At 35.6% G+C, this 16024-nt stretch overlaps 1 protein-coding gene across 7 annotated transcripts in view; it reads right to left on the reverse strand.

Annotated features, from left to right (window-relative positions):
- CD36 (CD36 molecule (CD36 blood group)) overlaps positions 1 to 15238 on the reverse strand; it is a 36127-nt gene extending 20889 nt beyond the window's left edge. The window contains exons 1-2 of one of the 7 annotated variants that reach the window (XM_030291411.4): positions 14971 to 15238; positions 1842 to 2076 (exon numbers count right to left, since the gene is read on the reverse strand). In XM_030291411.4, coding sequence (XP_030147271.4) covers positions 1842 to 1961 — 120 coding nt within the window. In that variant the 5' untranslated portion in view covers positions 1962 to 2076; positions 14971 to 15238. Of the gene's footprint in view, positions 1 to 1841; positions 2077 to 5499; positions 5687 to 9813; positions 9952 to 12968; positions 13072 to 14090; positions 14217 to 14970 lie in introns of those variants that run through there. The other 6 variants (XM_072919228.1, XM_030291421.4, XM_072919226.1 and 3 more) reach the window with 6 other exon arrangements.
- Positions 15239 to 16024: the final 786 nt, after the last annotated feature.

Raw genomic sequence — 16024 nt, forward strand, 5'->3', positions numbered from 1 at the left:
TGTCTCAAATGGAATTGTCTCAAAGTCTTATGGTGTCACTGAATATTCAGCACATTAAACAGAAAGACAATAGTCTGGTATGACTTGTGCTTAGGAAAAAAACATATCCATTTACTTTAGTTAATAAAGCCTCTACAAATGTACTCTTTTATGTTTTATGTGATTACTGGTACATTTTTTATATATATACACATCAAACAAGTTGCCTTGAAATAGGTACAAACATCTGAAACATGATCACAATGAAGAAAATTAAAAAGTGGTTGAGTGGAAAATTACTCCCTCTAATGCTTTACCACTACAGACTCATGCAGGTATAATTGAGTATGTAGACATTTGCAAACCATGCTGTATAACTGGTTCATTGCTGTTAGTAAATGGATGAACACATAACAGTGTCAGTATTTCTAATTTGCTTTCAAAATATTGAATGGTATGAGACAACACTCAGGATTAATTTACGTAAGTATTCAATATAAGGAGATATACATTTTTAAATTTATGTGCTTTTTAGAAAACCCATCATTTCCTCAATATGGAAAAAATATGGAAAAACTATGGAAAATGCAACTTTTGTGTAAAATGTCGCAAGGCTGTTGAGACATTATCTAGTGAGATATTTTTTTTTATTATTCTCTATAAACCTTAAAATTCTTGAAATTCTTGAAAAACACAATATAAATTTGAAAATTCCTCTACAGGTTTGTTTTCATTGGATTGCCTGAAAAAATGATGATGTTTTATAGGAGCCATTTTTTAAAAAATATTAAAATTATATCATAATATAACCAGGGCCTCAACAGGCCCTGTTCAACAATGTTAGTTTAACATTTCCCGACAGTTCATGTATCCACCTCCTCAATTGACTACAACAGCTATTGAACTAAGGCTTCTCTTCCAGAAAAGCCTTTGGATAAGTGTCTCCAAGATGTCTACAGTCTTCAGCGCCACAGCAGGTAAACAGCAGGACTACGCAATAGCCAAAGATTTTAAGATTTTCAGATTTTTAACCATCAGAGAACCAATCTTGGATGCAGCGACTCCAAGGAGATTTCATGTCACCATTGTGGACATGCCAGGGCATTCCATTACAGATTATTTAAACCCCCAGTTATGTACACTTTTCAGCAAAGATCTAATGGATTATTTTTTTTCTGTTTTCTTTACATAAAAGTCTAGATTATAGAGACAGAAAATAATCTAGATTTTAGGGACCGAAAATAATGATAAAAATCAGGAAAAAAACTGTGTCTGACAGGTCTAAAACATTCTACTTCAATCTTCACACTCAAAACGGAGAGATGCATTTTATTAGATCCTCCAGTCATGTGGAGAACATCCACTTGGATCATACTATCACACAATGTGAGGTGAATACATGACGTGTAGGATTAGATTCTGCAGCAGAAGACTTTAGATTATTTGCAGTATATAAATATATCTGCATAGAGTGAGTACCAAAGTATGAAAATAAAATTTTAAAAAATAATAATAATATTTTAAAAAAGGAAAAATGAAAAAATCATAAATACAATAAAAATAAAACCCACTTACTTCTAAATTTCATTCTGAAACCACAATATTTTTAGCTTCTAAATGTGAAACACATTAAGAGAGAGCAAATGAGCAAATGTGGAAATATAATTATTATATTTTTAAAAATTTTGCTGTTGCATGTATTTCCGGGGAAGTTTGGAACACCTAATTTATAAAAACTATGTTTAACAAAGAAAAAAACATAAGAAAGAAACAGACCCAGAACATAAGATTTAAAAATAATGAATATTCAATAACCACAAACGATATGCCCTAGGGAGGTGGAAAAAACCAAAAAAAAGTACCTTTTTTACTGCTTTGCCTATAAGATTATCTCCAACTGGTATTAGAACTCCTCCGAAGATAGCCAGTACAGCACCGATGATGGCCCCAGTGAGGAGCCCACAGTTTCTGTTACAGCCCATTCTTCTTTTTTGTTAGGGTACAGGTAAACAGTGTACAAATATCCTTGCTGTAAGGCTTGATGTTTTTCCTCTCTTCCTGGTCCCAACAGACACACCGTCTTCCTCAGAGAAGCTGCTAATATAAGCAGAAAGTGAACAAAAATCAAATTCCAAAGCTCGAAGTACAAAGTACATGACATGAAGCAGGTAGGAAGATAACAAGACAAAAACAGCCAGCCAGCAGCCAGCCCCTGGCAAAAATAAACAAAACAAAACAAAACCAACTAAAAACAAACTAAACAAACCAACAAACTTGCAGGTACTTTTGGTTTATTGCCAATTGCTTATTACATAGGATTATCTTTCTTCATTCCAGTTGCCAAAACAAACTGGTAAGGTTTTTTTCATGAGGGTGTTTTTTTTTGTTGTTTGTTTTGGGTTTTTTTGTTTTGTTTTGTTTTTGTTTGGCTTTGTTGCATTAGGGCAAGCTGTCACTGTAATTATTCATATGACATTCTTCCTGATGTAGACATCTTCAAATCTCCCTCTGCCAAAGAAGGAGGCTATAGATAGCTCTGCTTTTATCTCAGCCTGCTATGGCCATGGATCCCACTTCAGGCAGAAGCAGGAGTTACCCTGCTCTGGCATCAGCTCCCCTGGCTGTTTCTGCCTTGTGCCACTAAAAAGCCCTCAAGGCCCATCAGCGCCTGGGTGGAAATTGCAGCCTCTAAAGGGAGACACCCACAAGAAGCCTCTTTCAGATCTCTATCAGTCCTCTACTGAACAGGTAGATGTTTCAGCAACATCACAACAAAGGCACGACTGGATTTTCCTTTTGGAGCTGCATTCTTAGCACCAGCAAATTTCATCAAGCTCAATTGCTTTATGGAACACCAGAGTTTTTAAAGCATGACTCCAACTTGATCTTTGAAAGAGGTAATTTCAAGATTATTCAGTTTCAGAAGAAAAATCTCTGTGATTAGTCATTGGAAAATAAGATTTGCTAGTAATATATGTCAATATGTCTTACAAACTGGCCCCTAGTGAAAGGGATCGTACAGAAAATCACAATTATGCAAATGCTGAAGTGGTAAAATATAAACTCAGTGATATTTTTTCAGATTTTTTATTGTTTATGAATAATTGAGACAAAGAGCTACCTAATTTGCAATTTATTTTTTATCATTATGAATTAATCAAATACACAGAATTTGCAAGTTGGTTATATGCTTTAGACCTCCAGTTAACAGAAAATCCGCCCTTTTCTGTTTTAGATGTCACTGTCCATGTCATTTTTATTCTTACTAATTTCTGTTTGTTGACATGTTGTGAACATCTCTAAGTCAATTTTTAAGCAGATAATAGTTAGAGTTTCAGCTTAAAGAGTTAATTACACATTCAAGGTCAAATACAGAGAGAGGGAAAACAGAAAGATGAAGTGGAAGAACAACTCAATCAGTTTGCTCATGAGGACTAAGGGACCAGAAGGACTTCATTAATTTCTAAATAGTAAAGCAGCTGTAGGAACAGTGTGTGTTCTCTTTCCTTAATCATTTATGTGATCCTTTTATCACATACAGGATGTACAACATGTCCTAACAGATTAGGTACCATGGTCAGCGGGCCCCTGAAGTGTCCTCCCTTGTCATGCCAAACTCACAGAGATGTCACATCTCTACCTGGCACCAGACACCTCCCTGTAATTGCATTGGAAACCCACCTCCTGCCTGCTCCTGTGCTAGCAGCAGGTCATGGCTCCCTAGCCTTTAACAATGTCTATTTCTGTACATTTGAGATCGTTTGGTATGTTAAGAATTTCTCCTTGGATATTTTCAAGCAGAATGACCCAAGGACTGTTTGCAGTCTTTGAAAAATATCCCTACTATCCTTAAAATAAAAGTCAGTCTGTCTGTCTACCTACCACCAGGTCATTCCATGTGGTTCCCACTCCAAAGACATTAAAGGCTTTTTGATGTAGTGGGTGTGTTTAATCACAAATTTCAAAGCATATTTAAGTTAGAAATTTATTAGACTCGAGGAACTTTGAAGTGAAAATCACTAGGACCAAATCTCGCATCATTGTAGCTAGGTGAGATAAGGATCTTCAGTTTGGCAAAGGCAGAACTGTAAAAGGCAACTAACTGGGTAGGTGGCATGGGAATTTGAAAATATGACTACACATTGTAGCAAATCTAAGGAAAAGCAGACATTCTCAATTAAATCAAATTCTGAAAAGTTCCTAATTCCTCCTGAATTTTACCCCAGTACAAGCAGATTTTTTTTTTCCAGTGTGGAAACACACACTTAAAAATATAAAATGAAAATTAGATATTTCAGAAGTGTTTAAGGGGATCTTTTAGATATCATCAGACTTTTTTTCTTGACTTACATACTGAATATTTTCGAATTCCACAGTAACACACTTTCCACCAAAATATATTTCCACCTAAGTTTCTACAAGTTTTTCCAGTGATTTTATTTTGTTTTTGGCAGACTAGGCATCTCTCATGGGCACTAATAAACAACTAGAAAGCAAGTGACTGCTAAAAACTTGTGTCTATTCCAAGCTTCTGCAAACTGAAAAATATTCACCCTTCTCCCACCAAAACCAATGCAATAGCAGTCTAGACATCCTAATTTATGCAATTCAAATTATAAGTTACACAACTGTGAGTGAAGAGCACTCACACTATAACACTCAATTCAGATAGAAGTCAACACACTATTCTCATCTATCAGAACTGAATTTAAGATATGAAGATTAAGGTAGAAATTTCCAATGAAAATGCACTTTCTGGGAGTTTATATTCAAGTGCAAATGATATACCTTAAGCTGAATAGAAAATGCCATAATAAAATTATCTGTAGTTTATGAGGCTATTGTATCATTTCGACTCAGATTTGACTACAGGATTAATAAGATTATTCACCACATTCTAGAGTGTTTGGTATGTACTTTTAAATACTGTTTCAAAGATCCTTAACAGAATATTAATTAATAACAATTAAAATGGTCCATTCAAATCTCTGAAAGACAATTTATAAGCAACTGTATAGAAGGAAAGATGAAAAATGTTAAATGAATGATTAAATCCTTTCTTCACTATTTAACTCAGACTTCAGTACATGTCAGCTTAAAGCAAGCCCTTATACAATACAAATAACCTCATTATATATTTGATGTTCTTTGAAATTATAGTTTCAAGCTTTTTAACTGCAATACTGAATGCTAGAATATTTTCTTTAAAATATGCATTTTTTAAAAAATTCACATGACTCCAGAACTGTATTTTCAAGAATATTAAATAAAAAAAGATAAAATGCTATTGGGAAAGCTGACTATACTGAACATAAAACACTGCTGTTATCATAGTAACAAAACATTTCACTAATCCATGTAAAATGTCTCTTTTTCTTGCAATCAGCTTTGTAATTAAAAAAATTACATTAAAAAATTGCATTAAAAAAAAAAATATTTTCAACAGTTTCCACCCAACTGACTTTAAAAATGTTCCCGAGGAAAACCCTCTGATTTTAAATGTTGTAGAATACAACTCACCTTGAATTGGAGTGACTGATTTTTCAGCTGGACACACCAGTACTTAGCACATGACTTGCATCAAGTTACCAGCAGACAAGAAGCTAAAACCTCCCCACCAAGCACATCGGCTGTGAATTGGGAGGGAGTGTTTATATATTCCAAGAGACGTCAGTTCCCTCTTTATCTTTTTTGCCAGAAGAAAAAGTTAAGTTGTTCTGCTGCTGAGGGAAGGGGTTATTTTTGCAGCCTGACTAAAAGCCACTACCTACATCTCGTGGTAGGATACTTAGCAACTGCAATCTTTATCCAAGTTTGAGCCAAGTGAGTCAAAGGTCAAGGAGACAAAAGGGTAACTTACTTACTTGGTTTCTGGTCACTTATTCTTTCATATCTGCATATTTGAATTTTACTCATCATGATAGTGTATTTTCAATTAAGAAAAATCAGGAAATTTCAGAATATTATGAATAGGATTTTTTTATTCAGGTATCAGATACAATGTTTCCTTGCCAAGTGCTAAGGCTCTTCCTATTTTACTGGAGGTTCAATAATCCCAAAAAATCTTCTTTTTCTGTATGTATCTAAGAACCATTTATTTTTACACTAACCTCTCTATCAATCAATGTGTTACTCCTTCACAATGTCTACTACTGAATAATAACAGTTTGACAAGCTTTTGCAGAGATATTTTATAAATACCTCTTTATCTCAGGGGAATTAAATGAGTGGATTGTTTTAAAAGATTCTTCCGGCAGCAGAAAGAAAAAATGACTTTTTTTTTTTTGCTTAATTATGAGACAGAAAAAATATTCCTAAAAATAGGTTCTTAGGTCCAAACTTTCACGTTACAGCACTGAATAGTTTGCAATTCACAGGTTTAGTATTTTCTATCTGTTTTGACTGACTGCTGTTCTGGTCTTTAATGTTGCTCTACTTGGCAGCTTAGCTTTTGTGGGAAAAGCTGCCTTTTTCTAATCTATTTCTGCTAAGTAAATCTAAGGTGGATGAAAATTAATAAATGTGAGGTTTTTATCTCTTAGTAGTGAAGGCAAGGCTGAAAGTGATCCTGGTCATTTGAAAACAACTTTTTGTGCAGTTTTCAATACAAGGCTTGCTGCCAGGGCAAGCTCATGACCCTGAATAACTCCAGCTTCTCATCCTTGAAAAGTGCAGAAATCTTGTTTTCCTCTATTTCCTGATTAAAGATGGATGTTTAACTGCTGAAATTTAAGCAGTCCTCCACACTGTGCTCACCACGAACTACTTTTATTGTCAGTAATTGTTTCTATTGTACATGTCGTCCTTGGATGGTCTCCTGAGGATGTTCTTGTTTGGGATCACTGCTGCCTGTGGAGAGGTTCCCTACCATGGTCATTTTCTCTGTTTGCAGTGTGTGTAAGTCAGTGATACTTTCCTTCATTAGGAAAATATCTACTGGGATTTTTTGTTGGAATCTGCTACCGTTGACGTAATGATGTTCAGTTTTCAACATATGCATGCTCAGCTGTACCACACAATGTGATGATTTACAATATCCTACTGGCATCCTGCATAAGCAAAATCTCTTCCAGCAGAGGTGCTTGGCAGTGAAATGAGAAGTGAAATGAGGACTGCCTGGTTCTACTGCAGAAACCAGCTAAAAGGGTGAAAATCTGCAAGGGAAGCTGTAAACATTTGGATGTCAGTCATTCCTGTTTCTTAAAAACAAACTAAAATAAACCATAAGTATTTAATGGTCTTATATCCTTTGACTTCATATTAGAGTGCAGAGGTTGCAGAGGAAAAAGTAGAGACACACAGCAACAGAAGGAGGACACAAAAAACAAACAGCTGTGTAGTTCATGATAGTCCCTTGTGGTGCAACCACAAACAAACTGCCCCACAAGGAAAAATCAAAAAGAAGAAACAGAGTACATGACACTCACATGCCTCATGAAGACACAGAAAACTGCAGCAAGCAACAAATGGGAAGTGATATTTTTATTTCCAAATGAAGTCCAAATACATTTTCTGGAGTAAACATACTACTGACAAGAAAATGCTGAAGAGATAAGGGTTATTTATAGTTTTTGTACATATCTCATAGTAGGCCCTTTGGAAAACACTTTCTTTGGGGTGCTTTCCTACATGCCTTCAGACTCCTAAATAGGTTGTTTTCCCCTTTCTCTTTTTTTTTTTTTATTTTTTAATATTAAGATCTATTCTATCAGACATACCTTTATGGTATACATACAATTTGAATTTTCAAGATGATTACATAAACTTTCGCACATTCACGTGGGAATTCTTTGCTGTACAGCATAGCACATCATGAGTTTATATTCCTGTGTTTCCCAGTTATTACACTCGGAATTTTTCTTCCACTGCTTATCATGAATAATATAAAAACTAGTGTTAACATTAATTCTTTTTCAGATGTGGAAATATTAGCATATGTTAGATGACATTAGGAAGCAAATTAGAAAGCTCCAAGAAAATCCTGTCTCTACTTTTGCACCCTCTGAACTTTTTAAAGACATTAACTGTTAAAAAACATCCAACAAAATCTACTCAGTTGTTGTTAGGTAAAATACCAATCCCTGGGGCAAAAGATTAGGCTAATATTTTCAGTGTCTAAAAAACTATTTTCTATAAGCTTTTGGGTACTCTCCCTGGTTTTGAGACAAATTATATTAACCTGCTTTCCATGGTAAGTTAATGCACAAATTTATTGTTTATCCAGGTTATTCTATTAGCATCATTTTATGTGGTTTCTATTGTTTCTACTGAAAATCCTGTTGTCACCACTCAGTAGCCCTCTGGCTTCTTCACAGGAAGTGGGAAAGTCCCACAGGAAGGGTTGTACCTTGCTCAGTAGTGAAAGATTAAATAATTAAACCTGCCCCACTCAAAAGCAAACAAACTGTACACATGCACAAAAAAAAAAACAAACCTATGGCTTCTGCCCCCAAATAAGTTATTTCTGATTCAACACACCCGTGTTCACCCATGTGCCCTTAGTTCTACTGAGAAGGAGAATTATGAAAATGAATCATCTGGAGAAGAAAAAAGAAAGTGTGCAATATGCCACCAGCTGGGTGAGACTTCTGTCTTTCTGTGTGTACTGGAGATACTATGAGGTATTACTTTATAGGGATACTTTAATGGATATTTTGTATCTATTAAAGTTAATTTGATTTCCTAAAGAAATTAAAACCTTCTGTGTATCACATCATCACATAGTACATGAGAAAATTCAACAATTCGCTGCACTTCCACTTCAAAAGAGCCATCCTAGAGTGAACATGTATCTTCGGGTATTGCAAGTAAAGAACATGAATATAAAACACACAAAATAATAAAATAATAATACAGAACTAATATCATTCCCGAATTCCACGTTCACTATTTCTGTCTCATCTGTTCTCACAGTGACTGCTCTTTTGTGTGACCTGATTTTCCAAAAGCCACAGGATAGAACAGAGTTTTATAAGTCAGGTCACTTTACATAAAAGAAGGAAGAACAAAGATATCTTAGTTGTTTCAGTGTTCCTTTTACTATCTTATCTATACAGCTCTAAAATAAAAGAAAGGTATAATTTCATGTTGTTTTCTTTTCTTGTTTAAGTTAGTTCCAAATATTTGTTACCGATAAACTTATCCAGCTAAATGTAGGCATCTGGAGACAAATTGATTTCCTTTCCTCTCACTAGAGATGAATTAACATAACTCATCTCAAGTACTTGAAATCTGTTTTTAGACAAGACTATATAGAATCATACAATCATACAATCATTAGGCCTGGAAAATACCTCCAACCTTTGACCATGTACCACCATGTTCACTAAACCATAAGTGCTACAGCTATTTATTTTTGAACAGTTCCAGGGAGTGCATATTTTTTAGAGAAGCTGCAGTTAAAGGCTCCCCTTTAACTGCAAAGCATCTAAACAATGGACTTAAGTTAGGCATCTAATGATTAGAATGTTAAAGTTAGAGCAATTCCACTCAAAGTCCCCAGACAGGTCTTTCATTTCCTCTCCTCATCAGTGCACCATACTGATGGTACCAGAGAAGCCATACAAGGTTCTGCTAAATGCATACAAATTATGAAACAAAGAAAATTCAAGAAGAAAACTTCAAAATATTTACCAGTTGGCATTAATGGAAAGTTTGGACAAAGACTGCAGACATGTTATTACACCTTTTTGCTCAGCTCACATCACAAATTTTACCACTGGTGTGTTGGCCTTCAAGGATTGCCAATGCATGCCCTGAGTCATACTCCAACCACTCATATCAACCATTCTTCAGCCTCCTGAAAAAAATGTCCTCCCCAACATGCATTAATACCTTATTTCTCTTCACAAGAGCTTGGAAGACTCTTATCAAACTGTTGTGTAGCTCCTTCATTACCCACCAGAGACTCCCAGCCGTAGCTTTCCCAGCTCTGTTAAGTGTTAGGTCCTAAGGTGCTGTCCCTTGTGGTTCCCAATGTGTCCTGACGATATGGAAAAACATCCTAAAATACCAGTGGCTCAAGCCAACTTGGCAGCAGTACACTGGAAACAGTGTGATATATTTGGCTCCTGCCACTGATGAGTTCCTCTGTCAAACTGTAATGAAGCTCTTTAAGGGGAAAATGGGTGATAGAAAACCCAGCAATTGCTTAAGTTGTTTTTTCCCCTAGATATATTTCTTTGGGGCTCTTCTCCACTGATTTTGGCATGCATAAGCTACTGCCTTTCTCAGTCCTCAAAATCACTTTTAAAATTTGTTTTCAAGTGATTCTAGCAGGGGGATTAGGTGAAGAAATCCCAAGAGCAGCAGGGATAGACCAAATTGATTCTTCTGCTCCTGTGGGTTCATGTCAGAGTAACTCAGCATATAGATAGGAGGGAACTTAGTAAAACAGAATCAAATACAAAAACTGTAATATTATAACAAAAGTTTATTGTGAGTATCAAACCATGAAGGGCTATGAAAATCTTTTACTGAAAGGATCGGGTTTGTCATTTAATGTTATTGAAACATAAGTGTTGCCCCAAAAATTATAATTCATCACCCAGTGTGCAGTGAGCCAATCACACACAGAGCCAAGAACTTTGTTATTTCATATTTGCACAAAGACGGGTATTGTGTAGTGAATTCACAAAGCTATCAGCCCAAGTGAAACCGGTAAGGATTCTTTATATGCTGTTAATTTTTATATGTTCTGCTTATCTAATATATTCAATGTTTAGTATTTGACTATTTCCGAGTTGTGCTGAGCTGACTTCTTATCTTGGATGGCCTGGAGCTCATCAGTGTTTACAATCCTTTTATTGTCAGGCTGGCTTTCTTAATTTCGTCTTATCTTTGGTGTCCTGCAATAGCAGATTCTTCTTCCCAATCTTTGTTACTCCCCTGTGTCTATGACATTTGCAACAAGTCAGGCCCTGAAATGTAATATGGTAATGCTACTGAGAAAAAAAATTTGTCTTAGACAACACAAGGAGAACACAGAGAAGAGGCTCCAATGGCAATAGACAAAAATTTTAAAGCAAACATCTTCTGAAAGCCAGGAGAAATTTAACAAATCTTGTCCCTACTTGGATATATTCCACTTCTTGCAAAACTCTTCTTCTTAGATCAGAAGTCACAGAATAATGGAGTAATTCTAAAATCTTTCACTAGCGCAATACCTGGTTGAGAAATAGTCACCATAATGAATCCCAGACAATGTCACTGGTTTTGAATGGGTAGTCCTTATGTTAATTTTTGCCTACCAGCTACACGGTAATTTTGTCTCTGTAATAATTAGGAACAACATATGTACAGGGGATTTTTCCAATTGTAAAGACCTAAGTTTAAGGTCAACTTCTTGGTGATTTCTCAAGTACTGAAGACCTGTCAAATGACTGACACCCTTACCTTTCAGTTTACATGTTCCAGACCTGGAGCATGTCCTTGGTCTGAACAACTTACAGGAGCTCTTTCCTGAGCCTTCAGTCCAGCCTCAAACACCAAGGCCAAGCCATCAGCTTACTGCTAGGAAAAGCCCTGCTCCTCATCAGACCAGCAGGAGAAGAAAGTTTGACTGAAGCTACCCCTGGGTCAGCTGCCAATTCCACTTAGGGAATCAGAATTGATGTGTGGAATAGAGAAAAATTTATTGTGATACAAAAAAGGATTCTTTTTCCTTTTCTCCATATTTTTCTTGAGAAGATATTTAATTACCACAATAAAAGATTCAAACGTAATTCACACACAGACACAAAACAAAAACCACAACACTGAAAAATAAAATTACCCTTGCCACAGGAGATCTCTTGGCAGCTGCTGAAAATTTAAAGAGATTATGAAAAATTGTGTAATATCACAGTGTACTGAGAAATATTAACACTATGAAGAACAGAGCAGTAGAAAAAGTACTAGCAGTGATTTCTGTGCACTAGCAGTAAATTAATGAGGGAATTAATAGATATCCTGAACTTCTCAGACCATGTAATTTTTAGTCTTAAGATATGGCATAATTCTTTCAGATGAAAACATGTTACAGAAATATGCATATAACTATCAGTTACAGAAAAAAAAAAAAAGTAGTTGCAAAATACAGCAATTTAACCCAAACCCCTTACATTTCTGATCATTTTCCTGGTTGTGCCAATTATATACATGTTTTTGAAGTCTCACTTGAGCACAGAAAAAAAAAAAACAATCTAAGCAACTACAGACTGCACATTTTTTTACGAGTAGGATATTTTTGCCAAATTAAAAAATTCACTGAGTAATTATAGCTATTGTGCCAGTTGTCAAGAAAATAAATCATTAAAATAGCATATGATTATGCTATATTTATTGGGTTGATCTCAGGACTTCCATATATAAATTAAATTATATTACATCAGCATATTTATTATACATTAGGTATTATTTTATATTTATATATGCACATAAATTAAAGTTTTAAAACTACACTGAAATGCATATATATGCTTTTTCCTCTAATTAATAATGATACAATTCCCATAATTAAAAATCATTACAGTATCTTTCATATATTGTTTTATATCACAGTTATTAAATGTATACAGCCACAAACTTGATATCTCTGTTCATATTTTTATAATGTATGCATTTAGTTGCTTATATAATAGACATTCATATACAAGATAATGAATAACAGGCAAATTATTAATACATCTTTTGCTGTTAGTTTTATTACATTTATTTCTAATTGCAATGTACAGTGAAATATTAGCAATATATGCAACATTATCAAGATTGCAAGTGAAATAATTTGATTACCAGTATACTTATTCTTTATAAATTTTAGTGAATTGACTTTTGTTGGATTTATAAACAGTCAAGAAATATAGTCAATAACATCTCTCTTTGCTTTCAATAACTAGCAGTTAGGAGCATTTTATAAGTTATAGGATGCAGCAATACACTTACAATAAGTTTTTACAACTTCCAGCTGTGTGCTCAGAGTCTGCCTCTAGCTCAGGAGCAGGGTCACTTACCTGTGTGGAGGGAGAGCTGCTCTCACAATTCTTGCCACAAGGAACTTCAGAGGTGCAGAAGAGCCTGCGAACTTACCTCCTAATTTACAGTAAATTAGAGCTGCTGCAGCAGCCCCAAGCAGCCCTGCTGCCCAGTGCCCCACCACCCGCTGAACTTGTATCAGCCGCAAACAGAAAGTTGCACAGGCCTTTTAAACTCCCTTGTAGATAAGCTGTCTCAAGTTATAAGGACTTATGAAACCTCTGAGCCCGAGATAATACCCTCTCAACACTTATGCTTTACAAGGAAGACCAGTACTAAGAAATCCTTTCAAGACCAGCCTTTGCCTCTGGTCCCTTCAGACTCTGCAATAGCCCAGAACTTGGAGGCAATGGACTGGGTCCTGTTGCCAACCCAGAGCAAGTTTCATTGACATTTTGCAGTAACTCTTTGCAAACACAGTCTAATCCCATTTAATCCCCACAAAGTACTGGAAGCCAGATAATACATGTTGTATTGAGATAATTCTTTGGATTTGGGCTCATGATGTTTATTTACACCAAGCAGAGAGACAGGTCAGGATGAGGGATCCAAGTTATGAGTACAGCTGTTACAATTCATGAGGCTCAATAATATTTCCACAGGCTTTGCTTCAGAATTTGGTTGTCTAAATAAACATCTAAGACAAGTGGCAGGGCTATTGCCTCCTCTGCCTGTCTTTTTGGATCTTTGCTAAATTCTTTTATCATAGCAGGGCTGATACTTTTCTAAAATTATTAAATTATTAGTAATTAAGCATGGTATTATTTTTTATTTGAACCACCTTCCAGAAAGTTACAGCAAAAAGCAACAGTTATCAGTCTGTCTGCCAAGTGCTTTCATATTTAAGATAACAGCTGCCCCAGAGGATTATCAGGGACCTGGAGGTGAGTCATTACAACAGGTGCTATAAAACTCCATATGTAGTAACTCAAGAGGCACTGAATGGCATAAACCTCTTAGCCAATGAAATTTCTGCTTCTCTAAAGTTAGACAAAAAATTAAGTGATGAGGAAAAGTTAAAAATTAAAAAATATTCCTGAAATTTGCATTAATCTGGATATTTTCTGACCTATCCTCTTATGCTGTAAATGTTGTTCTACCTTTGATCTTCTTGGAGTCCTGTTGATTGCTTCCTGTGTGCCTTTCACAGCTGCAGCCTCCAGCTTGTTGCCAGACTTCTGCCTTCCTTTCTACATGTGCTTCCTTTTTACCCCAGTTTTCTTCTCCGAGAATCTCCTCCCACCTCCAGCTCTATGTAGGTCTCTCACCTTCCACCCTGTCATCTCAGCAGTCACTCCACCACCAAGCATCTCCTCTACTTTGTCTCCTCCCTCCTTGGATTATCCCCTAGTTTTTTTCCTGCTCCTCGAGAATGTACTTGTCCTTTTTCTTTCTTCTATTTCTCTTCTTTGTATGAAGTTCTGGTATATAAACTTCTCACACCATCAGTTAATCAAAAGGCTGGTTGCAAATGGAAACTATATCTATCAGTGCTCTTTGGTACACTGAAAAGTCAAATCTGAAAAGGCTAATTATAAATTATTATTTAAGTTTGATAACAATACTGTATTCTTTTTTGTGTTCCTTCCTAAATCCTTAGAAGAGCAAAGCCCACAATATTTCTACCCATTGTCTATTTTCTGCCCAGATGTCATTCAACACTCTTTTTGAAGTCCTTCCACTTATAAGAAAATGAATACTGAGCAGCTTCAGCCATAGAGGAAGAAGAGATGGGAAAAGAAAAAAAAAGAAAAAGAAAGAAAAAGAAAGAAAAAGAAAAAAAAAAGAAAAAAAAAAGAAAAAGAAAACGAAAACGAAAAAGAAAAAGAAAAAAAAAGAAAAAAAAAAGAAAAAAAGAAAAAGAAAAAGAAAAAGAAAAAGAAAAAGAAAAAGAAAAAGAAAAAGAAAAAGAAAAAGAAAAAGAAAAAGAAAAAGAAAAAAAAAAAGAAAAAAAGAAAAAAAAATTTATCCCACTCTTACCTGTACCAGAACTGGGAGAGGATCTGAGATGTGGCTGGGGAAAGCTGAGAGTTTTCTGAATACAGTGCCAGGCAGGTTCAGTGGCAAAGGAGGCATACTGTGCTACCAAAACCAGTTCTGTGCCCTTCCTTCCAACTCACAACAGCTAGAAAGGAAATGGGATGTATCATTCATCTCTTTCTTATGATTTGAGAAGTCTGAGCACTCGTTAGTGTTTAGCATAAAAAAAAAGTCCTTAAAATTATATAGGATAAAGATTACAGAATTGTAAACATGCCGTCACATTAAACACCCCAGGCATGTTTGTGGCAAAGCACACACCCTCTGTATAATTATACTCAGGCTTCTCTGTTTTAGGCAAAAAGTAACAATAGTCACTTATCAGATTCTCAAAATGGTATTGGAGAGGATTCAGCAGGACACTCCCAAGACTTTCTGGGTAGTAGCAGCCATACTATTGCATACACATAAATGCAAGTTTCTGGAAACTATTTCTTCCATGCTGCACTCTGCTCTATTAGTGGTTTTCTAGTTCATTTTTCGCCAGTCTGTCTCTCACAATTCTTTTTCTCACTCTGCAATTCTAGGTCAGAGTTCTCTTCCTTTCCCCAAATCTCACTGCCAGGCTGTCTACCCACCTCTACTTAGAGGATAAATCTTGACCATATCAGAATAGTCTTATGTGCTCATTTCAGCATTGCACATTCATGCAACAGGGAACCTTTTTTTCCAGCTGCACTTCTGCATGTGAGATTGTTTTAGCAGCAGTTACACATTCTAGGTCTTACTGAACATTTTATTTTCTGAAGTCTGTGTGCCCAAGGGAGCATTCTAGTTTCTTGGTCAAACAAACACCATGGACACCTGATCAGGTATCAGCTAATATCTGTCAGGATTTCTGATGCCTCTGACTACAGTTTAGTGTGCCTGTGGTTCTAATGCATATGTGCCTAAATAATGTGTGCACATTCCAGTAACATGTATGGATCTCCTTAAAAGAGACAGACACAACTGCAGTGGGGATGATTTTTCACAGCTTCCCAACAGCATTCAT

The sequence above is a fragment of the Taeniopygia guttata genome, chromosome 1A (genome assembly GCF_048771995.1).
Source record: "Taeniopygia guttata chromosome 1A, bTaeGut7.mat, whole genome shotgun sequence".
In the NCBI taxonomy this organism is placed as follows: domain Eukaryota; kingdom Metazoa; phylum Chordata; class Aves; order Passeriformes; family Estrildidae; genus Taeniopygia; species Taeniopygia guttata.